Source organism: Impatiens glandulifera, chromosome 7, assembly GCF_907164915.1.
Source record: "Impatiens glandulifera chromosome 7, dImpGla2.1, whole genome shotgun sequence".
Taxonomy (NCBI): Eukaryota; Viridiplantae; Streptophyta; class Magnoliopsida; order Ericales; family Balsaminaceae; genus Impatiens; species Impatiens glandulifera.
This window is the reverse complement of record NC_061868.1, coordinates 24,220,292-24,246,761: the sequence shown is the minus strand read 5'-3', so window position 1 is coordinate 24,246,761 and position 26,470 is coordinate 24,220,292. Positions and strand designations below refer to the sequence as shown.

The 26,470-nt window shown below is 34.8% G+C and overlaps 1 protein-coding gene across 1 annotated transcript; it reads right to left on the bottom strand.

The window, feature by feature from the left end:
• Window positions 1-23,181: 23,181 nt before the first annotated feature.
• On the bottom strand, window positions 23,182-24,922 carry LOC124910453 (cytochrome P450 77A2-like). The gene has a single exon (XM_047451095.1). The coding sequence runs from the start codon at window positions 24,873-24,875 to the stop codon at window positions 23,379-23,381; it is 1,497 nt and encodes a 498-aa protein (XP_047307051.1). The 5' UTR covers window positions 24,876-24,922; the 3' UTR covers window positions 23,182-23,378.
• Window positions 24,923-26,470: the final 1,548 nt, after the last annotated feature.

The following is a 26,470-nucleotide window of genomic DNA, read 5'->3' as shown; positions in this document are numbered from 1 at the left end:
TGACTCAACTAAACCTTCAACAAAGAAATGTGGCTCAAGTTACAGATCAGGAGGAGCAACTCTTTGTGATAACTTGTTTTGTAGCAAATAACTCAAGTAATAACTAGCTTGTGGACAGTGGCTGCACCAACCACATTATATTTAATTAAGACCTTTTCAAGGAACTAGACACATCATTCAACTCAAAAGTCAAAATTGGCAATGGAGAGTATATTGAGGTCAAGGGAAAATGGACTGTGGAGGTAGGCAGTTCCTCAAATTCTAAGTTAATTAAAGATGTGTTATTTGTGCCCGACATTAATCCAAATTTATTAAGTGTTGGTCAGCTACTCGAAAGAGGTTTAAAGGTGATCTTAGAGGACAAGGAGTGCCTAATCAAAGATGGAGATGGTGTGAATGTGTTCAAAGCTAGCATGAAAGGGGAAATCTTTAAGCTAGATCCACTAAAGGATGAGCAATTAGCCTATTCAGATATAATATCTCAATCTGAGATTTGGCATAAAAGGTTGTGCCATTTCATCCATAATGTAGTGCTGAATTTGCAGAAGAAAGAGTTTGTAAAGGTGTTGTCTTAGTTAGAAGCTAACTTACCAGAATGCAAGGCTTGTCAATTAGGGAAGCAATCAAGACTTTATTTCAAGCAAGCAAATTGGAGAGAAAGTGAGAGACTAAAATTGATCCACACAGACCTTGTCGGGCCTCACAAAACTCCTTCACTGAATGAGAGTATGTATTACATAGTTTCATTAATAAATATACAATGAGTTGTTGGATCTATTTTCTCAAGTTCAAGTCTGAAATTACTGGTGTATTTTTGAGATTCAAATAGTGGATAAAAGCTTAAAGTGGCTGAAAGATTCAGACATTGAGGTCTGATAATGGCAAGGTGTACACCTCAGAACAATTCAATTAGTTATGTGAAGAAGATGAGATTTAACACCAATTGACAACCCCATACACTCCTCAGCAGAATGGAGTGAGTGAGAGAAAGAATCTCACTATCATAGAGATGGAAAGGTATATGTTTCATGAGAAAGACTTGTCAAAGGAGTACTAGGTAGAGGCTGCAAACAATGTAGTTTATTTACTCAATAGGCTACCAATTAAGTTTGTGGAAGGAAGGACACCCTTTGAGGCATGGTATGGTTACAAGCCTTCTGTGAAAAACATTAAGGTATTTGGGTGTTTATTTTTTTTCTTATGTACCACAAGTAAAGAGAGATAAACTAGAAAAAAGGCTGAAGCTGGAATCTTTACGGGGTACAACACAGTTTCAAAGGTTTATCGAATTTTTGAGCCTCAAACCAGAAAGATTATAATAATTCGAGATGTGCACTTCATGGAGAATGACAAGTTGAATTGGGCAGAAGTATAACCAACTCCATATCCTCATCCGAATGAAGAAAATTTAGTGGATGATGAACTAGTGAGGGGCACAAGATTGCTTTCTAATATATACTAGAGCTATAATGTTGTAGTCCTTGAGCCTGTAGATTATTGGGAAGTTGAACGGAATCCAAAATGGAGAGCTGCAATGAAAGAGAAGATCACTATAATCGAGAAGAATCATACTTGGAATCTTGTAAAGAGGCCAAGGGATAGAAAGGTGATAGAAGTGAAGTGTGTGTTTAGAACTAACCTGAATGCAAATGGCTTCATTAACAAGCACAAAGCAAGACTTGTTATTATAGGAATGCTCAGATCTTTGATGTTGATCTTTTTGAGACAGTTTCTCATGTAGCTAGATTAAATACCATTAGATTGCTCCCTTCTTTTGCTTCTCAAAAGGGATAAAAGTGCAATAGTTAGATGTTAAATCTGTAATTCTGATTGGAATCCTTGAATCATAGATTTATGTTGAGAAACCTGAAGGATTTTTTGTGAAAGGACATGAAGATGAAGTCTACTTGCTCAAGAAATCCTTGTATGGACTGAAACAGGCTCCAAGGGCTTGGTGCAACAAAATTGATAAGTATTTGATGGAGTTGGGCTTTAGAAAAGTCTAAGTGAAGCAATTCTTTATGTCAAAAGTTAAGAAATCAATTTTGTTGTCATCTCTTTATATGTTGATGACCTATTAGTAACATGAAGCAATGCTAAGATTGTTGAAGAGTTTAAAAGGGATATATAAAGTTCTTTTGAGATGACAAATTTAGGAGAGATGGCTTATTTCCTTGGGATGGAAATCATGTAGAAAATTAATGAGATCTTCATTTATCATAAAATTATGCCAAGGAGATATTAAAGAAGTTCAAAATGGAGGATTGCAAAAATATGCCTACTCCTATGAGTTAGAAGGAGAAACTGAGATAGAATGATGAAGTTGATAAAGTTGATGAGGCTCTCTATAGAAGGTTTGTTGATTGTCTCATGTACTTGACAACAACCATACCTAATATACTGAATATTGTAAGTCTTTTGTCAAGATTTACTAATTGTACAACTGAAACTCATCTTAGAGCAGTTAAGAGGGTCCTTAGATATGTTAGGGGAACACTAGACTTTGACATTAAGTTTAGTTCTGGTCTGAAGTATTCTTTGCAGGATTATTCAGACAATCAAGTTGTAATTTCTATCTCGAACAATCCTATTTTTCATGGGAATACCAAACATTTCAACATCAAGTTGTTATTTCTTAGGGAAGTGCAAAAAGAGGGATCTATTAAGATGAAATACTGCAAGACTAAACCTCAGTAAGAAGACATGTTCACCATGACCTTACCGAGGAACAAGATCAAGTTCCTAATGGAGAAACTTGGCATCTATAACAACTCAAGAAAGGAGGGAGTATTGAAGTTTGCTTGAAACTTCTAATAATTTTCCTTATTTTTAGCATTTTAGTTATAATTCATGGTGTACTAGGTGGATTCTAGAAGAGTTTCTTGAAGATCATGTTCATGTATTTTCCTATTTTTTATCCCAACTATCAAGTCATTTAGTTGTATTTAAATGATTTCAACTTATATCTCTTCTTCTACACAAAATGCATTCTTAGTTCAAAATAACCATCATTTAGCGACATCAAAAAATTAAAATCACCGTATATGCAGCACAAAAGAGACCAGCTATTCTGAATATTACTAATTTTGCCAATAAAGTCCGACGTCTAGCATAGTTAATTAACCCGTAAACGTTTAAGAAAACCCAATTATTATTGTTGAAAATATACTTGAATTTGATGAAAAGTGTTAAGATCGGGATCACCGAAGGAGACTAGGGGTCTGACTTAGACGAACGCTTACACAATACGCCGGTTGATACTAACTCGGTTAGAAGTTAATATCGATCTATATACTAAGAAAGTTGTTACAAACTCTTGAACCGAGTTCAAGTGCGGAATAGTTCGTTTCAACTTGAAGCAACACACACACAGTTTTGGACAGCGATAAGAAGGTATGGAGAAGATAAGAAACACAACAAAAGATTTATGGATGTTCAGAGATAAAACTCCTACGTCACCCCTTCTTCTCAAACCTTGAAAAGGATATTCACTAAAAATATTCAACACACTTTACAACACGTCAAGCTTATTTACTACTCGTTATTGGACTTACAACTTTCACTTCTTACACAGAATGAATGGAATATACTTTAACACTTTAGAAAGAATGTAAACAAGAATATTTTGAAGCTTTTCGGTTATATATCTTGATATATTTCTTCTTGTGTTCGTTGTTCGTATAATAATGTGTATGTTGTTGATCTTCTTCCTTCTTTTAAGTAGTGAAAATATGACAACGGTCATATTTCTCATACAACGGATACTCTACATGGTAATCCTTGATTCTGATTGGTCAGTCAACAAAGGACTGCATGACATTAAATGCGGTTCACACTTCCCAAGAAGCAATACAGCCGACCAGTTTTGTCTTCTCTTGATTTTATCATCTAAAGCGGTTTGACAAATACCTGCTCCTTGGGGACTGTTGTTGGACTTATACTAAAATAGGTACCTGATCACTTTTGGTAGTCCTCTGCTTCCTAAAGTCTATCATCAGACATGTATCAAAAAGGAAATAGCATAGTCTGCATTTTTGAAGGCTCCCTTTTGCCTATTCCTAAAGTAATCTGATTGCACCAAAATCGAAACTTTCAGCTGTTCCATATCTTTGATTTGGTCTGTTAACTTTCTGACCGTTATTTTTGTATGGATTGCTTCAAGATTGCACCCAATATTGTGCCGACCGGTTGACCTACTGGTTTGTAGTTTCAATATTGGTTGACCAGTCTTATTGCCGAAAATCGATCTTTGAAGTATAGGTTTACCGATCCTTTAACTGAACGGTAGACTTGTTTGAACCGATCTTCTACTTGATTCTGTTGTAGAGATAGCTGATAAAAGATATAACTTAGCGAATTCTGGTTTGTGCCGCTTCTGCAATGTCGGTCGACCGGTCCAATGTTGATAATGTTGATTTAATAATCTGACTGGTCCCTGTGTTTCCTGCACAAACAGTGAATTTGGTTAAGTTATTTAGATAGTTAATTACCTACTAATTAACTATCCAATTTATCTAATAATTTCTCTATTTTTGATTATTTATGTTAAATATTCAAAACCTGTAATTGTTGGCCGGTTTAAATTGATTTTGAGAAAAATTTTGAGAAACATTTTGAAATTTTTTTTGTAAATTAAGTTTTTTTTAACAATTTATCCCTTTTTAATATTTTTAATTTAAAATTATCAAAACCAGTATTTTGAAACTAAAACCGGATCATTAAGTCCCCAAAATATTATAAGTTCTGAAATTTGATAAACGTAAGGAAATTATAGTAATATAAGAGAAAGCATAAATGTAGAAATTAGTGTCCCCCTTCATTCGGTTTGTTTATCAACTCGTTGAAGAAGCCGCTCACAAAACCGCGGACTGGTTGTCTAGGAACCCTAATCTCAACATTTATTGTCGATTGCACAAGAGCATGAAACTCGACATTTCTTCGGCTCTGGAAAGCATTATCGACCAAACTTACACCACCTCTACGGATTCGTCGGTCTGTCCGGGCACTGTAAGGGATAGCTCGGAACGGTACTTCCTCGATCGGTTCGGGTAGTGTTCTCGGTTTACGGGTTAACGACTGATCTTCCTCCTCTTCTTCATCACAAATCAAATTTTCATTGCTTACGACAGGATTTTCAGCCGGTGTTTCAATTGCCGGTCCAGTATTTGTTGTCTCAGACTCTTGAACTCTTTTTTGCTTAGCCACTCTTGTCTTCTTGGCAATCGGAGGAGAAACATCTTTCTCTTTATCAATTTAATCTTGAAGAATTCGAGCCGCTCTCTCATTTTCTAGTCCGACTTCCTTAGCCTTGGCGTTCTCCTCCTCTTGGATCCGCCGGGCAACCTCTTCATGCATTCTCAATTTTTCGGCATCGACAGCGCCTTGATTCTTTGCCATCTCTACGAGCTGTAATAATATAGTTTGAACCGAGGAGAGAGTTTGAGAGGCTACTTCATGTACTTGTGTCAGTTTTACATCGTGAAATGAAGCATTCTCTTTGAGAACGTCGATCACATGGGCCTCTAAAACTGCCTGCCACGGGGCCATGGATTTTTGGATCATTTCTTCGATCAATATTTTTAGTCGTTCTTTAGATATAGGAAGTAGTGAACCGACGGAATGGTTTTGCACTGGAAACGTTCCATGAGAGTTGGCGTGAAGAGACAATTCTCTTCCGGCCGGTTTATCAATACTAGTTTCCCTTGATTTATTTCGGTCAGAAGACTTACCCGAAGAAGTCTTGGACGATTTAGCAGGAGACAGGTTTGAAAATGCCTTTTCTTCTTCTTCTTCTTCTTCTTCATTTTCTGAAATGTCGATGACAGAGTTCGGTTGACCAGAAGGATGTTTGTCTTATGACTTGGCTTGTCGTTGCTCCCCGGTTTTAAAGATTTCTTGTTCCACCGATTGAGTCTGTGCCAGTTTGGAAGATTGACCGACCTCAAAGCTGGTTTTCTCGGCTTGAGTTTCATCTTGTTGAAAATGTTCTTCCTCAACCGGTTTTTCTTCATCATTGTAAATAATTTCATCGACGTCTTTCATTATGGTTTTGAGTCGTGTGAGGACAATACCGTTCACTTCAGTGGCATATCCATTTGAATTTAAGTCCTCCTCCCTCTTTTCGATAATCGGTGATATTATTCTCCGCCTAGCATTTGCTTCGTCAACATGAAATCTAGTTAGTGCTTCATGGACAGAGGTGGTTCTTGCCAAACCGAAAGCCACTTCTTCCATATTTAGGAGCGACGACCATTTCTTTTCCTCTGACACATATGGGAGAACATCTTTAAAGCTTATCTCCATTCTTGCATTTGCCCATGCATAGAAAATATTGGAGGTTTCCAATTCCCTTTTGTCAACCTCTTTCAGAATGTCGGTCAAAATATCTTCGGCCTCTTTCTCGTTTCTTTGAAGGCCCGGTGATTCAACAGAATCCTTAACAATATCATCGACTTCCTCCTCACGAGGACTTGGAATACCTTCGGTTTCAATTTGAACCATTTCTTGATCTTCATTACAAAGGTTTGGAGCGTTTATTTCTGGATTACCGGTATTAGATTTAATTGGCTCCCTTGTCTCAGCTTTTTCTTGTTCTTTATCGGTCACCCGATCTTCTTTTCCTTTTTCAGAATCTGTCTGGTCGGTTTCAACATTTCGACTGGTCGCATCATCAACACTTGTCTGATCGGTTTCAGGCATCCGATCGACTCCAACCACCACATTATTAATAATATCCGACACTATCGGTTGGACTTCTAAAGCCGCAAGCTCAACCGGTAGTGCTGCAGTGTCCTTAAGAACCAGAGAAGGAGAGGAGATAGGAATATTTACCTCATGATGGGCGGTTTGTTTAGGAAGAGACGTCCCTATTGTTTTGGATCGACTGACCGTGTTGGTAGTAGACTCGGCATGAGTCTGAATGTTGATCGGTGTTGCAGCGCGGTTCTCTAAAGCGGGAACCTTGGAACCTGATTCGATTTTCTCATTGTCGGTTTCTTCAGCAGTCGGTATCACATGCACCGGTTCTTTACCCTTTGTAGATTTACCTTTGGGCGCCTTACCCTTTGTTTCTTTAACTTTTGGTTCTTTAACCTTCGGTTATTTAACCTTAGGTTCTTTAACCTTGCTAGCTCTTATAAGACATTTTTCTATATTGCTGGAATTTAACAGTTTACAGTTGGAGAGAATTATACCTGGACCGGTAGGGATACTAAGATGGAGCATAATCTCGCCGATCGGCATGACATATCCTAAGCACTGGTTGGTCTTAAGAGATACCATCTCGCATAAGATTTCGAAAAGGACACTCCCCCAGATGATTCTGTCGTCGGATAGAATGCCAACCATCATATCGAATTTTGACTGAGTGATGTTATCGAAATTACCTCCTCTGGCATGAAGCGCCTTTGATACTATATTGCACAAAATCCGATACTCAAAACCCATGGAGTTCTTCTTTCCATTAAACTGCACCGGTTCACCGGTATTGGAAAGAAGCATTTGGATGTTGAGGATTGAAGCCTTTGATAATTCGGTGGAGAAGTCGCGCCCCTCCGTCGGAAGTTGAAGAGATTCAGCGAATACTTTCTCAAAAATTTCAAACTTAACACCGTGCACTTCCGCATGAATGATCTTCTTCTTTAACTTTGCGGTTTTGAAGAACTCCCTAACCACATCCTGATAACAAATCATTGGCCCATCCAAAAAATGCTCCAGACCAGATTCTTTGATAGATTCCATGATCTTTTGAACTTCAACGGAACCAACATTCTTAATTTCGGTGAAATCAACATGGACAATATGATTAAACATCGCATTATCCCTTCCCATGATTTAAGTTTGAAGATGAAGATGATTTGTAGAGAGATAATATAATGATAGAGAAATATATGAAGAATGATATTTTGTGATTAAAAAAATTTGTAGGTGTCCTTTATATAGGATAAATGTGACGGTTGAATCACCAAACCGTCACACGTAACCGTGTGGCCCACCTCTAAAAGGCGCGAATTTTCCCTCCAAAATGCACAAGGGCGGTAAGAAGTAACTATTGGCGGTAAAACATGGCGGTAAAAATTGGCGGTAAAACTTGGCGGTAATAATAATAAAGCCGATTAATTATTATGTGGTAATTAATGCAGCGATTTTAAATGTAGCCGAAATGAATTAAATACGCAGAACATTTAAGGAAAAACAACTAAGTTATATTAAGAATTGCAAGCATAGGTCGGTCAATTCTAAAACTGCAACAATAGAGACGGTGTAATCAATAGAGACGTGGGTCTAACTGTTGATGACAACTTCTGGAAAACGGTTTGATAGAAATCCTGTTAGGGATTAATATCACATTCTATTCTTCACAAACCCTTGCAAACTCTTGAAGCGATTCAAGTGCGGAAACGTTTGCTCAGGTTTGAAGCTAAAAACCAATGAGAGAAGAAAAGACAGAATGTAAAGCAATTTGATTATGGATGTTCGGAGTAAACTCTCCTACGTCACCCCTTCTTCCAACCACCGGAAGGATTCACTATACTTCTAACTATGTATCTGTTAGACTGCACGTCTAACTACGTATCTGTTAGACTACACGTCTAACTACGTATCTGTTAGACTACACGTCTAACTACGTATCTCGTTAGACTGCACATCTAAATACGTATATGTTAGACTGCACGTTTAACTACGTATCTGTTAGACTGTATGTCTAACTACGTATCTATTAGACTATTTCAAACTAAGTCTAACTTAGCATATTTTTGATGCACCTGCACAAAAATAATTAGACGGCTTAGCTTCATTCTTAATAAAAGTTTTACTAATACATCATTAAAATAACGTTAGTCAAAATAATTTGACCCAACAATTTCCCCCTTTTGATGATGCTAAAACTTTAAATAAAAGATTAAGAATGTATATGCAACTTCGATAATCATCACGCAGTTAAAAACAAAAGATCATATATTCATATTTTCAGAGGACACATAGCATGATCAATAATAAAGAGATTTTCAAAATAGTAAAAGATCAACAAAATATTTTCTTTCTTTCCCCCTAAGTCTAAGGCCAATCTTTTCCCTTTTCCCCCTTTTTAACATCATTGGGAGATGGAATCTTAATATGCCCTTTCAGCAATGTAGGCTGCCCGATTTCGTCGCTTCAACCTGAGCCTACCTATTTGTAGAACATAGTCGAAAACCTTTTGGTTGTTCAAAACTCTAGATGGATTGAAGTAAACACCGTGTCCAGCTTCAGAGAGGAGATAACAAAGGAACGTGCTGAGAGGAGCATCATATCCATAGAGTTTCTTTGGAGAAGAAATCATCTTTACTAGATTATTGAAAAGAAATTTCGACCAATTGATAGCTACACCCCTTGTGATGGCCACCATTATTTCAAATACTTTGTTGCAGTAGATGTAGGAATAATCCCTAGCAAGAATAGATTTTGAAATGATGTCGTTGAGTAGGGAAAACTCAACTTTCAGGTATGAACTCTTTCCGTGAGAGGCGACAGGAAAGAGATGCCCTTCAAATGATTGATCCGAGAAAACGAGTTTCATCTCGGACAAAATTTCATCGGAGGAAGGAGGGAACTCATAGATCCCTTCAATTGGAAGCCTGAAGAACATGGAGAATGTTTCCTCTGAGAAACAAACATTTTTGCCAAGAATAGTCGCACGAATATACTTGTTATGATAAAATCTGGCAGTTTCAAAGAATTCACGAACCGCCTGTTCGTGAAAGATACAGTGGGTACGCAGAAACTTCTTTAGCCCAGAAGTTTCTAGAGATTGAAACATTGTAACCATTTCTAGAATCACCAGGGAGGAGACAGATTCAAAATCTATTTGAAGAGATTTTGTAGTGAGAGAAGACATTTCAATAAGATGAAAGAAAAAAGCTTAGGGATTCAAAAGCTATAAGAAGGATTTCTTAGAAAGAGAATCGGGGATTCAGGAAAGAGATATTCAAGCCTTTGAGTATGACCGTTTCTTAAATACAGAAGAGCTGACGTGTGACCATTAAATTGATGATTATATGAACCTTCAAAAGCTTAAGAAACCTATTCCCAAGAAACACAACTATCATTTAAGATTAATCATGAAAAGTGCTATTAATGTTAAACGTGTATTGAAAGGTTATCTGATATTTTAGTCACTCTTTGAATATTAAAAGACACATGTCTTCAATCCATTTGAGAAGTGACTATTTTAATTTTTGGCGGGAAAAGTAAATAGACAGATACAATGGTAGTGGACAGTTGTCCCAATAGCCAGAAGATGAACAGTCTAATTACATAAGTAGTTAGACGTTTCATTTACTTTCCACATTCTTTACCTCTAATTTGGATATGTGTCTATTAGACGGAAACGTCTAATCACGCTTGTCTTATATACTTTGAACGTCTAATTACGCATAGACACCACGTGCTAGACGTATATTTGGTTAGACGTGAGCTTCCAATTACTCTTGTCTTATAAACTTCTAAACGTCTATTAGACGCCGACGTCTAACTGCACAGGTTAATAACCAAGTCATATATATAAAAGGAGGTATAGACTGCTTGAGCAAACTCACGTCTAAGTAGTTGTGCTTCTTAGACTACTGATGCATTGGACGTATTGAGACCTCTGTTAACTTGTCTGTCCAGTTACATTTGAACAACATATTCCCCCTCAGTATATGCATATAAGAAAATCAGTAAAGATCAACAAGTCCTAAGATATTTCTAAAGAGAGAAAACTTAGTCTCGGGTAGAGGCTTCGTGAAGATGTCTGCCATTTGTTGATCTGTTGGACATATTCAAGGTAAATATGCTTCTCACTGACATGCTCTCGGATGAAATGATGTCTGATTTCGATGTGCCTTGTCCGAGAGTGCAGGACTGGGTTGTAGGTATTGTTGGGTTAAGATTTTTAATTGATTTAAAATAACTTAAAAATTTTGATTTGATGATTGATGAAATGGTTTTTTGATAATAAATGGATAAAACTAAGTTCAATAATGGTTAGTAATATCAAATATATAAATATATATTTAGATATCAACATCTTAATTGGTGTAGTGGTAAACATGTTCGTCTGTCATACAGGTAACCTGAGTTCGAATCTCATCAGGTGCAGAATTAATAATACGCACGGTGTTAGACGTGCAGTCTAACTAGCAAAGTTAGACGTGCAGTATAACTACAGAAAGTTAGACGTGCAGTCTAACTCCTTCAGACAAGTCTGAAGGGAACCGTAATTAGACGTGGAGTCTAATGGAATGTGAAAGTTAGACGTGCAGTATAACTCCTTCTGACAAGTCCAAAGGGAACCGTAATTAGACGTGGAGTCTAATGGAATGTGAAAGTTAGACGTGCAGTCTAACTAGTGAAAATTAGACGTGCAGTCTAACTCCTTCAGATTAGTCTAAAGTAAACTGTAATTAGACGTGAAGTCTAATCCCATTAGACCAGGTGGTCTAATGGATCCTGTTATTAGACGGGGACGTCTGATTTAATTAGACGAGGTCGTCTAATTGAAATACGTCTAATGCCATGCTTAAGTAGTTGCTTGAAGTTAACACCCGCCTACCCACGTGCTCTAGTTGTACGCTACTCCTGCTTCACTTTCTAGTGAAGATTAGTACGACAGCCAGTTGCAACCAATCAACCAATGTCACGTAAGCGAATATCCTTCACACTACTTATTTTGCAAGTACATTTCTGAAGAATATTCGGCGCACTACCAGTTGTGTATGGCCACATTCCATGTGCATAGTGTCTGCTGTACTTGTGTACTATGGGAGGCCTTCCAATGGACGCTTTCCACGTGTCTAAAAGGAGGATTCGACCGTTGAAGTTTTTCAACAATATATTGTTGCCTAAGGATCAAGATGCAAAGCAGCAGAAATTACAAGACAAAAGCTAATGCTCTCTCTCTCATTGAATCAACAGATTTTCAAAAGCTTGATTTCTTGAATCAACTTACTCTCTCTCTAGATATTTTATTCTCAAGTGTATTTTGTTAATAACTACGTGAAGTTAAGAGATAAGTTATTGGACTATTTGATAGTCATTAACAGTGTGTTGTAAGATGAATAGAGGCTATTCTGTTCAACAGAGTGTTAGCTAGGCAACAAGCTGTATTTGATTGAAAAGTATAGTGAATCCTTCCGGTGGTTGGAAGAAGGGGTGACGTAGGACAGTTTGCTCCGAACATCCATAAACAAACTGCTGTGTTATTTACATTCTGTCATCTTCTCCTTCTTTGGTTCTTAGCTTCAAACCTAAGCAAACGTTTCCGCACTTGAATCGTTCAAGATTTTGCAAGGGTTTGTGAAGAATAGAAAGTGATATTAATCCCTAACAGGATTTCTATCAAATCATTTATCCGAAGCCGTTATCAATAGCCAGACCCCGTCTCTATTGATTACGCCGATCCTATCATAGGTGATGGCGCATTTGTGTTATCGTAGAAAATTGGAGATTCTTGTGCCTCAATCCCATAGTCCCTTAGTTGTTGTTGAACCCACAAGAGAGCTGAGAACAACAACTTCCTGCATCAAGGTACTTTGCTTCAACTGTAGACGTGGCAACCAACGTCTACTTCTTGCTGAACCATGAGATTAGATGATCTCCAAGGAACTGACATGTTCAACTCGTGCTTTTCCTATCTGTTTTACACCCTGCATAGTCTGCATCTAAAAAACTTATTAAATTGAAACTGGAATCCTTCGGATACCACAGTCCCACATTTTGAGTTCCCTTCAAATATTTCAGAATACGTTTAGCAGTAGTAAAGTGAGAGAGTTTATGATTAGCCTGAAATCTTCCAAAGACACCAACAACAAATTGTATGTCTGGCCTGGCAGTGAGATAAAGCAAGGATCCGATGGGACCTCTATTGGAAGTGATGTTTAGACCCTGTCCACCATCATCTTTGTCTAACTTGCTGGAGGAGCTCATTGGAGTAGCTGCAGTAGAGCACTTTTCCATCCCGAACTTCTTCAGCAACTCTTTGGTGTATTTGACTTGATTGATGAATGTTTCTTTCTCCAGCTGGCGAACTTGAAGGCCGAGGAAGAAAGTTAGTTCTATCATCATGCTCATTTCAAACCTATCCTGCATCAGCTTGACAAATTTTTCACACAATTTGGAGTTATTTGATCCAAATATAATGTTATCAACATATACTTGAACAAGTAGAATGTGGGAATCTTTAACAAATCTAAATAGTATTTTATCAACAGTTCCAATAACGAAATCATGATCAAACAAAAACTTAGTCAACGTATCATACCAAGCTCTTGGAGCTTGTTTTAAACCATATAAAGCTTTGTCAAGTTTAAAAACATGATTTGGTAAAATATGATCTAGAAAACCAGGGGGTTGTTCCACATAAAAATCTTCATTTAGTTTACCATTTTAATATGCACTTTTCACATCCATTTGAAAAACTTTAAAATTCTTAAATGATGCATAAGCTAGGAAGATTCTAATTGCCTTAAGTCTAGCCACAGGTGCAAATGACTCATTAAAGTCGATGCCTTCCTCCTGTCTATATCCTTGGGAAACCAACCGGGCTTTGTTTTTTATAACTAAGCCATCTTCACTAAGCTTGTTTCTAAAGACCCATCTAGTTCCAATGATCGATTGATCAGTCGGTCTTGGAGTTAGATGCCACACTTTATTTCTCACAAATTGGTTTAACTCCTCCTGCATAGCGTTGATCCAATCTGGATCAAGCACTGCTTCACCAATTTTATTGGGTTCAATTTGAGAGATAAAGGCAGAGTTGGCCATTTCATCCATTAATTGACGTCTTGTCCTACGAGGAGAGTTAGGATTACCGATTATCAATTCTGGTTGATGATTATTGTTCCATCTGAAGGTGGGTCCTAAATGATTAGTCGTCTGACCAGATGGCTCTACGACGTCCGAACTCTCAATATCTTGTTGAATAGGAGTTTGAACGTCTGGTTGGTTCTCAACCGGATCAGCCACAGGATCAGACAATGGAATCTGTTTAGCCAGAGCTTCATCCTCACACAGATTCAAGACTTGTCGCTTATAATCTGCTAGCAAGGTCAATGGGATCAATGAGATTACTTTCGACAGACTCATCACAAACAACATGTAGGGATTTCTCAACAGTTTGTGTTCTGTTGTTGTATACTCGGTAAGCCTTACTTACTGAGGAGTAACCTAACATGATTTTAATATCTGCTTTAGCATCAAAAGCTGTTAGATAATCTTTCCCATTGTTATGGATAAAACATTTACACCCAAATACTTTAAAGTAAGACACTATAGGGATTCTCCCATAAAACAGTTCATAGGGTGTTTTGTCAAAACTTTTGTTGATTATCGACAGATTTTGTGTGTAGCATGCTGTGTTTATGGTTTCTGCCCAGAACCTCTGAGGAACACCTGATTCAGAAAGCATAGATCTTGCTGCTTCTTTCAGTGTTCTTACTCTTCTCTCAGCAATGTCATTCTTCTGTGGAGTTCTAGCACTAGACAACTCGTGCCTAATACCAGACTCCTCGAGATAAGACGATAGGCATCTGTTGGTAAACTCAGTTCCCTGATAACTTCTAATAGAAGCAATACTTAAAGATTTCTGGTTCTGAATTCTTCTAAAGATTTTAATCAAATTTTCAGTAATTTTATCCTTAGATTGCAAAAATGCTACCCAGGTAAATTGTGAAAATTCATCAATAACTACTAGGGTAAATCTCATTCCTCCTAAGCTTTTTACAGGAATTGGACCAAACAGATCCATATGTAAAAGTTCTAAGCAACGCTAGATTGAGATTTCTCTTTACTTTTGAACGATGATCTGTCCTGTTTGCCTAATTGGCAAGCAGGACAAACCTTTTCCTTAGAAAACTGTAATTTAGGTAAACCAAATACTAAATTATACGAAAAAATGTTGTTGATGGTTTTGAAATTTAGATGGTTTAACCTTTTATGCCATAACCATTTCTGGTCATTTTTGGGAATCATGCACATAGGGTCAGATGTCTTATTTTGCCAGTTTATTTTATAAGAATTTCCTACCATACTTTTGGTCAACAGAGTATTAACCTGCTGATCCTTAACTAGGCATGAATGAGTTTGAAAATCAACAGATAAACCATTTTCACATAATTGACTAATACTAATCAGGTTATAGCACAAATTCTCAACAAGTAACACATCATTAATAGTTAAATTACCATGGATAATCTTACCTTTCTTGTTGTCACCAAAGGTGATCTTAGGACCTGAGCAATCTGCTATATCAGTTAGAAGCCGTCTATTTCCTATCATGTGTCTAGAACAACCATTGTCCAGATACCAAACAAAATCCTCCAGGAAGTCCCTAGGATGTTCCTACACAAAACAATATGTACAATCGTTTGGTACCCATGTTGACTTGGGTCCTCTGTTAATCAGTCCCTTAGGAATCCATATTTGAGTTATTTTTATGGATTTCCCATTTTGTTTTGTAATTAATGCGTATGAATTTGACTTAGCAGACGTCTTTATGCTAGCCACTGATCCCTTAGCTTTTGAGGATGATTTTCTTTTAAAACTCCTTGACTTTGAGTCAGGTTTTAGATTGCCAGACTTGCTATTTGCATCTAACTTATTTTTTCAGCCAGCTAACAGTCGGTAAAACATAAGTTATTTCATCTTTTAAAGTTAACTTCTCATGGATTGGATCAGTTTTAGTGTTAGTTAGACTCCCTTTGACAAAACTTATTGATTTAAGTTTGTCAGTTGCTGAGTTTAGCTTCTTACAGGACTGGGTTGGGTCATTACTATCAAATCCTAAACCAGATTTGGATCCAACAAGTTTCAACATACTAATCTGATATTTGACAACTTCTCCAGACCTTGTTCAAGCACTAACAATATAATTTAACCTTTTGTTTTCAAAAGAAAGAGTTTGAATCTGTTCTTTGAGAATCTCATTCTTAGATGAGAGCTCAACCATTCAGAAACATTTGGTTCAGATATTTGAGATAAAGAGGAGATATTGGTCTCATATTTCGCTTTCAATTCATTAAAAGAATCTGATAACTTCTTGTACTCAATGGCCATGTCATTGAGTGCAATAGTTAACTCTTCGTTGGTAAACTCTTGTGAGGGAAGATCATTTACCTTGGATTGATCATTTGCCATCAAACATGTGACAACTTATATTTCACTTTCACTAGATGAGTCCTCTTAGTCGCTATCGGCCCATTTGGACTTGTTTTCAGCACATATAAGAACCTTCTGATCTTTCTGGTTCTTTTTAGTTTGAATGTTACGGCCATAGATTTGAATCAGCTTTTTCCAAATATCTGTAGCAGAGGAGCAGGACTTGATCTCGCAGAATATATTCATGTTCGTTGATTGATGACAACTTCTGGAAAACGGTTTGATAGAAATCCTATTAGGGATTAATATCACTTTCTATTCTTCACAAACCCTTGCAAACTTTTGATGCAATTCAAGTGTGGAAACATTTGCTCAGGTTTGAAGCTAAGAACCAATGAGAGAAGAAAAGATATAATGTAAATGACACAGCAATTTGTTTATGGATGTTCGGAGAAAACTCTCCTACGTCACCCCTTCTTACAACCACCAGAAGGATTCACTATACTTCTTTGAATCAAATACAGTTTATTGGCTAGCTAACTGTTGAACAGAACAGACTCTGTTCAACGTACAATATATTTAAGAATATCACTCAACTAGACAATGTTTTTGATTTTATTTCTCTCTTGAAGATGATGTACAAAATCAGTAAGCAAGTGAGCAAGTAGACAATAATTTTTGAGACAGTGCAAAAAACCAACAGCTCGTCCGTTGTCCTTGAGGATCTTTATATATAAGACAGACACCAATGGTCGAATCTTTTGTATTGACACATGGTGAGCATCCATTGAAAAGCCGCCCATAGTACAATAGTACAACATGCTTTGTGCACTCAAATTGTGGCCGTACCGAACTGGTAGAACGCCGAATATTCTTCTAGAACTGTCCTGCATAGAATAATTAATGGAAAGAATATTTACTTACGTGACATTCATTCATTGGATGCAACTGGCTGTCGTACTGAACTACACAGATGAGTGGAGCAGGAGTAGCGTACAACTAGTTGATCGTGGGTAGACGGATGCTAACTTTAAGCAGTTGCTGAAGCGATGCATTAGACATGCTCCATTAGATTGCCAAGTCTAAGGAAGTTAGACGCTCACGTCTAATAGAGAGATCCATTAGACCACAAAGTCTAATGGAGTTAGACGGCACGTCTAACTACGTTTCACTTCAGACTTGTCATCTGTTAGACTGCACGTCTAACTATGTATCTGTTAGACTGCACTTCTAACTACGTATCTGTTAGACTACACGTCTAACGACGTATCTATTAGACTGCACGTCTAACTACGTATCTGTTAGACTACACGTCTAACTACGTATCTGTTAGACTGCACGTGTAACTACGTATCTGTTAGACTGCACGTCTAACTATGTATCTGTTAGACTGCACGTCTAATTACGTATCTATTAGACTACACGTCTAATTACGTATCTATTAGACTGCACGTCTAACTACGTATCTGTTAGATTGCACGTCTAACTACGTATCTATTAGACTACATGTCTAACTACGTATCTGTTAGACTATTTCAAACCAAGTCTAACTTAGCATATTTTTGATGCACCTGCACAAAAATAATTAGACGACTTAGCTTCATTCTTAATCAAAGTTTTACTAATACATCATTAAAATAACTTTAGTCAAAATAATTTGACCCAACACACTATTTTTCCCTCCAAAATGCACAAGGGCGATAAGAAGTAACTATTGGCGGTAATAATGATATAGCCGGTTAATTTTATGTGGTAATTAATGCAGCGATTTTAAATGTAGCCGAAATGAATTAAATACGTAGAACATTTGAGGAAAAACAGCTAAGTTATATTAACAATTGCAAGCATAGGTCGGTCAATTCTAAAATTGCAACAACCGGTAGAGAAACAAAATAACCGGTTGTTCAGTAGCCGATAACAAACACATAAAAAAGATAATTTTAATTCCTAGAATATCTATGTAGATGTCATAGAAATGTTTTTGTATCTGCAAACTTACAAATTAAGATGGCATCTGATGTGAGAATCGTTGCAAAGGCATCACATGCTCATATGGAGAAATAATTCGGTGGATGGGACCATTTAGGTTTTCTTCCTGGTGATTCCAAAAATTACTTGCGATGGAAAAGAATTAGAGAATTTAATTTTGGGGATAAGGGGGTGTATTAGAATATTTTCAAAAAAAACAATCTAATGATCCCGGTTTTTATAATGTTTCTTAACTAGATGTGGACGAGTTAATAACGAATATTTTTTGGTCTGATGCCAAGATGCGATCCGATTTCATACTTCAGAGACATTGTTAGTTTTGACACGGCCTACACGAAGAATAAGGAAGGTCTTTCAATTGCGCCTTTTGTAGGTGTGAATCATCACAAACAATCTATTATTTTTGGTGCATCTCTATTATACGATAAAACTGTTATGACTTTTGAATGGTTGTTTGAGACTTTCACCGCAGCTATGCATGGAAAAAAACCGAAAACCATTCTTACAGATTAAGACGCGGTCATGGCTAAGGCCTTAGAATCTAAATGGCCTGAATCAAATCATCATCTATGTATTTGGCACATTTTTCAAAATACATCCATACATTTAAGATATGTGTTTCATCTGTTCAGAGAGTTTTTGATGGATTTTTCTTCATGTATATTTGATTTTGATGAAGAGGGAGAGTTTCTTGAAGCCTATAATCAAATGTTGACAAATTTTGCGCTTAAAGACAACGATTGGTTGAAAAACATGTTTTGCATTAGGTGAAAGTAGGCTTTAGCATATGGACGATATATATTTTGTGCTAATATTACTACAACATAAAGATGTGAGAGCATGAACAGTCTGTTGAAAAGGTATGTCTCCTACAAATACAAATTCTTGGAATTTTTTAAACACTTCAACAGACTCATCGAGGAACGTAGATATGATGAGTTAAAAGTTGATTTTAAATCAATTACTGGTGTGCCGTGTTTGTCCTACCCCATTGAGATCTTAAAGGACGCAAGTATGATTTATACTCATGAGGTATTTAAGTGTTTTGAACAAGAATGGTTTAAGTCCCATGATTGTGGTGTAGAAATATTTAAGGATGTTGAAACACACACAAAATATAAAATAACTCTCCATAAGAGAAGATACCATCATACAGTTATAGTTCATAAAATAGGTGGTAATATTGAATGTAGATGTCGTAAATTTGGTTTTGGTGGGATTTTGTGTGGTCATATTCTGAAGATATTCACGACGAGAAACGTGATGAAGATATTAACGAGGTGGAGTAAAACGACAAAAGAATTCTATTTTGGAGTAACATATTCAATGGTGGACAACAGTAATGTTTATCCGAGTGAGCTTCAAAATATCCGATACTGAGATTTGTGTTTCTTGTCTATATATTTATTTATAGAGGTAACATAAAGAGATGAAATGAATAGGCATTTGAAAGAAAAGATGTTGAGCCAATATAAGTTTGTGGATAATAAGTTACAATAGGATATAATGACTCAAACACCACTAGTTGGATTAGCTTCTGGTGAGGGTACCTCTATTCTAGTCAAATGAATTAAATCTAAGAAAAAAATCGAGTCTCGTAAGAGAATAAAAGGTGGCTTAGAGAAGAATTCAAATAAAAGAAAATCAACAAAGAAAAATAAGTTAATCAACAATAAATCTGGTTTGTCATTGCTTAACTACATTCATAATTATGTTATTCATTGGAAGTTATTATTTACTAACAACTCTTAAATTGTTTTACCGTTCCAGACTTCAAATGCAACGCCAACAACTGCTGAATTATCAACTCCACAACTACAACCATGGGACGAAAGTTTGAGCATGGACGTTGATACTCCATTTACTTTTCTTTTGTCATCTCAACTCTCAACTTCCAGTTTCATGTAAAAACTTAAATATATATGTAGGTAAATTTGATTTAAAACCATTAACACAGTAGAATGTATGCATGTAAATTGATATAAAACCATGACCGTAGTAATGAAAACCTATTTATGCATTAATGTAAACCCGATTGGACAATTAAATAGAGTGAAGGAAGCGTTAACTAGTGAAGCTCTCTTCACTACGTTTTTACAACACAAATAGAGTGAAAGAAGAGATAACTAGTGAAGCTTCATTCTCTTCATTACATTTTTACAGTGCTAATAGAGTGAAAGATGCGTTAATCAGTGAAGTTCTCTTCACTACATTTTTTCAGCTCTAATATAGTGAAAGAAACACTTACAAGTGAAGCTTCCTTCTCTTCATACGTTTTTGCAGCTCTAATATAGTGAAAGAAGCGCTAACTAGTGAAGTTTCCTTTTCTTCACTACGTTTTTACAGCTTTAATAAAGTGAAAGAGCATTAACTAGTGAAGCTTCTTTCTCTTCACTACATTTTTACAGCGCCAATAGAGTGAAAGAAGCGCTAACCAGTGAAGCTCTCTTCACTGCGTTTTTACAGGTCTAATACAGTGAAAAAAGCACTAACCAGTGAAACTTTCTTCTCTTCACTACGTTTTTACAACACTAATAGAGTGAAAGAAGCGATAACTAGTGAAGCTCTCTTCACTACTTTTTACAGAGCTAATACAGTGAAAGAAGCGCTACCTAGTGATATTTGCTTTGCTAAATTTATGTAAAACCATGAACACAATAATGTAAAATCATATACACACTAATGTAAATTCCTGAAAACCCATTTATAATTCTTAATAAGTTGTAGTTTTACATGATTATAAAAGGAGATATAAATATGAAATACGATTTATAATGTCAATTTGTGAACTACATATATTATACATTTTAAATTTCACAATCTCTATACATGTTCACGTAGGACTCCATCAGCTCGTGCCATAGATTTTTTAGATTGGACTCGAGGAATGACAAAATATAATTAATCCTCAATGAATTTATTTGTTTCTTGACCATTTTTTTTAGGTTGAAGTCACATCTTAATCCTCTGGTATGACCCATAAATTCCTCCATGTGCCTCATTTAGTAAACCTCGCCATCATTGTAATTTTTAGTATCCTTTCATAAGTATTTTAATATTTTAATTAATGAAATGAATGATACAATTGTTAAGAAAGGATTAATTAAAAAAATTAATTTTTGTTGAATTTTTTTAAAAGAAGTATGAGCTCCATGTTGTCTCATTTAAATTCCTGTCTCATCTAAATTAGGGATTGAACATGTGAAATTGACTTTTTATCGTGTCATTGGTTGATAAAAAAAAATTGTGAAAAGAAAGAATATTTATTATTTTTTTTAAAAATCAGATTATTGCTATGTCATTCACTTCCATATTTAATCTTCCAATTTCTCTCCACAATTATTTATTTATGTATATATTAATTTATAAGAATATTTTACATCGTTCAAAATTTATTTAATTTATTGCTATGTCATCTCAAATTAATTATTTGTTTTAATTTCGTACAATAAGTCTGTATAAGAATAATTTTAAAATAATTTTTTGATTCAAGATATATTTAAAATTATAAAATTTAGAGGGTCAAAATTGGTGTCTATCTAATGATAAAATAATTTTATTTTTCAATAATAGTATTTTAGTATATTTATGGTGAATTGATTTATATAATTTATGAGAAAAATAAAATTTTGTTTAATTATAATTAAATTTAAAAAAAAATTAATTGATTTTATAACTTGCTCTTTATGGTTTATTTGAATAACAATTTGGTTATTATAATAATTCATTATTATTATTATTATTATTATTTTATCTATCTAATCAATTAAATAATTAATTAAAATAATTAAAATGATCAAAAATAATATAAATACTAAGATATCATTTCCTTATTTTCAAAATAAATATTATTTTAAAAAAATGATACTAAATAATATTATTTAATTAATCCTAATAAAAAACAGTTGTGTTTGGTAGCCTGGAATTGGATCAATTTTTATTATTTAGTTTGGTATAGAATTGGATGTGAAATTAAAATTTTAATAAAATTTAAATTTTGAATTTTTATAATTCTCAATTATAATTCTAATTTTTTTTATATATATTTTGTAAAAGAGGTATATTATTATTTTATTATTTACTTTAAGTTTAATAGATAATTGTTTTTTAAAATTAAATTGTTTAATCGACTTTTATATTTTTTTAAATTTAGTAAGTTAACATATTTAATTAATATATATTTCTTAATTTATGAAGTTAAACGTATATTTTGTTTTTATCAAATTTGATAAATTAAAATATTAAACTAATATTTTTAATTTAGTAAATTAATCTAAAGATAGTTTTTTTTCATAAGAAACGACTTCCAAACACAAACTCTTGATACTATATTAATAATATAGATAATATATTCAAATTATTTTTATTATATTTTTTTTAAACATAAGAATTAGATTACCGTTTTAAAGTTTTCCAAATATAATAATTAAATTACAATTTAATGTTAATTATTGTGGAACTAAAATTGGAATTCAAATGTCAATTTTAATTTTAATCGTTCAAATATAATCTATAAATTTGAAACAAATTCATATATTTGGGGTATAAATTTGTGTAGGCGTTATTTAAACAATTTTAATTTGCTTAAAATTTATGGTTGATAATAATTTTATAAAATTGAATTTTTTTTTTGTTAAATAATTTAAAGGTTCTTAAATTATAAAGATTAAATAAAAAAAATATTTTTTTTTAAATATCTTTGTTAATATAATTTATGAGAAAATTGATTAAAAAAAATATTATAATTAAATTAAGAGAAAAAAAAACTAACTAATCCATAATCAAATCTGAAACCAAGTAATAAAATAGTTAAAGCTTATATAAGTAAAATATAAAATAATAATTTAAAATAAATTTGAGAAAAGTAAAATAATGTTTAATGTATAGGTTATTCAAATAAATCATGTCCAAACAAAAAAAAAATATAAAGAGTAACTAAGGAAAGATAGATATATAGATGGTTACTAGCACAAATATGAAAGGTGCATTTTAAAAAGACATTAATATATAATAATAGGAATCATATCTCGTAGGCTTGAGGCTGTTCATGCCTAGGCTTCCTTGAGTATTCTTCGTAACAACAGTAAATCCCAATTTCTCACCAAAATCCAGAATCCTCCAACTACTCAAGAGAGAAAAAAAAAAAAAAAGACGGTACATTTTAAAAGACATTATTAAATAATACTATGAATAATAATATATCGTACGGCAGCAGCATTCTAATTCCAAACCATCAGTAGCAGTAGTACGTAGTGAAGTACGCATGAAGCTGTTCATGCCCTAGGACTGATCCTTGCCCTAAGCGTATTCTTCATAACAACAGTAAATTCCAATTTCTCACCAAAATCCACTTTCGAATCCTCCAACCACTCAAATTCTTGCACCAGGCGCCCCAGCATTAGATTCACATGCACCATCGCCATTCCCAGTCCCGGGCAAATCCTCCTCCCTACTCCAAACGGCATCATCTTCACTCCGGTGACTCCAGTAATGTCAGCATCCTCGCCGCCGCTCAAGAACCTTTCCGGATCGAACTTTTCCGGTTTCGACCATAGCTTAGGATCCTCCGATATCCCCGGCAAGTAGAATTCCACGTTGGCGTTAATGGGTATGTCGTATCCGGCTAACTTCGCCGGCTCGGTCACTGCATGAGTCAGCGAGAAGTAAGTTGGCGGGTGCTTCCGTAGAAGTTCTTTTACGAATGCGTTTAGGTAACTCATCTTTTCTACGTCACTTTCCTCTAACTTTCTATCCCCGACTGTGGATTTGATTTCCTCGTAGAGTTTGGACTGAATGCTTGGGTTTTCGATTAGTCTGGCTACGGCCCATTCCATTGCGGTGGCGGTGGTGTCCGTCCCGCCGTTTAGGAATTCTGAACAGAGGGTTACCATTTCAGGCGTTGTGAGTTCTTTTTTCCCTTCGATCTTGAAATCGAAGAGGCTGTCCAGGTAGGAGAAGCGGGCGACGTCATTGGTATTGATATTGTCATTCTTAATCAATGCTCGGCGTTTCTCGATTAGTGGAAGTAGAGTCTGAATTTGCACCTCACGTACCTCCATGGCTTTCTTTTTCTGCTTGGAGAAAAGTGGACTAAGGATTGGCATGAAATCGTCTATTCTCGGGTCCAGAGTGATCAAAACTGTCTTCATCAACTGATCCACAGCCTCTATAGTTTCTTCTTCCAAATCCAGACCGAAACACATTGATAGAAGTATGCAGAACACGGCGAATCGAGCGTTTTTAAGAACCCAAACCAACCCCTGATTAGAATCTGATTCAGATCGCAACCGCGAGATGAATTTATCCATAGCTGAGTTCCTCACGTTCTGGAACTCCCTCAGCCTGCTAGTGCTAAGCATTCCCTGCACCAAATTCTTCCTCAACGACCGCCAAACGGATCCGTACAGAGCCGAATTGACAGTGAACTTGTTACAGCTGAATATGATTCGGGTCGGGTTCTCTTTAGGCCGACTCGCAAATTTCTGACCATTCTCGATTAGAGCCTGGTGAGCAAGATCCGCACTGCTGATGATGATCATAGTTCGTGTCCCCATTTTGAGAGTGAAAATGGGTCCATACTTGGGTAACAGCTCTCTCACGTACTCAAAGAAAGGTTTCCCAGATCGGGTAACCTGAAGAAGATTACCGAAAAAGGGTAAACATGGAGGACCAGGCGGCAGATTAAGGTTTTTGGAGTTTGATTTTCTGGAAAAGAAGAAGAAGATGAAGGATGATAGAATGAAGGCGAGTAGAGAGAAAATGATATCCATGGCGCATGCAGCAACACAAGGGAAATAATTCAAGGTAAAGAGAGATCGAGTGAGTGAGTGAGTGTGCTTTAAAGGGAGAAGAAAGTGGCAATAAATATGGAAGACGGTGGGCGAGACTGAGAAAGCTAAAAGCATGAAATTACAGGTGGTTTCAATTAAGGCTACGAGACTTTTTATGAAACTTACTTATCAGTAAAACAGAATGGCTGAGTGAAAATTTAATGCATTTTCTCTCTCTTTTTACTTTTTTGGAAATAGAAAAACATTTGAGGGTCAAATGAAACTGTAAATAGGGATGAGTAAAGAAGGGTCATTGTTCCATTGGAAATTGAGGATTTACACAGAGATAGCAGCCAGCGATGTGTTAATCAATTCACTTGTCATTTTCAAAAATTACTTAATGCAACTTTCTTATCTTGAGATTTTATTTTTAATGTAAATTGCTTAGTTTGAGATAATGGGAATACTTCATTAACTATAGAGTGAGCTAAACAGGTAAAACCAATTTGTATTAATCGTATATGAATTTTATTAAATTTGGACAATTCAAATTAAAAAAAAAAATATTTATATATTTGTAAATGTTAATTTGAAAATTATTCAATAATTTTAATTAATTGAATTATTCAAATTTAATCCCAATTAAACTCAATCCGATTTTAATCCAAACTGAAATGGTTAATCCAATTTCGTAATTCAGATTCGGTTCGGATTAACCATTCAATTGCTTGAATTAAGAAAATCTAATTACTTATATTTTTAATTATTTATATATTTTATTGTTTAATATGTTTGATTATAAGAAAAATAGTATTAATTTTTTGATGTTATAATTAATTATATTTATTTATAATTTGAATAGAAGAAAAAAAAGAAAAATAAATTCTTGTTGACTTAACATTGTAGAAATAATTAAAAATATATATTATATTGAGTTGAAATTTAATTTAAAGAAAAATAAAATAAAAAACATATTTTTATTTAGATAGTTTGAATAATTTAGAGATAATTTTAATCCAATCCGAATTTAAACCGATCTAATCTCAATCTAATCCGAATTTAATGTGATCCGATCACAATTCAATCTGAAATATCTCATCCGAATTAGTATTCTGGATTCAGATAGGATTATATTGGATTTCGGATTAATCCACCTATGTTCACCTTCTAACTATGTGTACGGTTTTGAAAAAAAAAATATTGTTTAATAAAAAATAAAAAAAATAATTTTAATATTTTTTTTTTGATAAAATGAGTAATTTAATAGTAATAATAATAATAGGGTGACCTGATAAAGAAAATTATTAAAAAAAAAATAGGTACAATTTAAAAAAGAAATCTAAAAAACTCATTTCAAAATAGAGAGTGACATGTATTAATCATTTCCATCCTATAGAAAAACTGATTATGATCCTCTTTTTTCCTTTTTTTAATGGTATTTTATCTCTCACGTGTTAAAATAACACTATAGAAACATTAATAACTTAATTTGTATGAAGGAATTTAAAGTAATTATATAACATTTAAATTTTAATTATAAACTAAGAAAATAAAAGCCCTACCTATCTCAACAAAAAAAATGTCCAATTGATTTT

Coding starts and splice junctions, on each gene's coding strand:
- LOC124910453 (XM_047451095.1), bottom strand. CDS start 24,875: ATGGATATCATTTTCTCTCTACTCGCCTTCATTCTATCATCCTTCATC.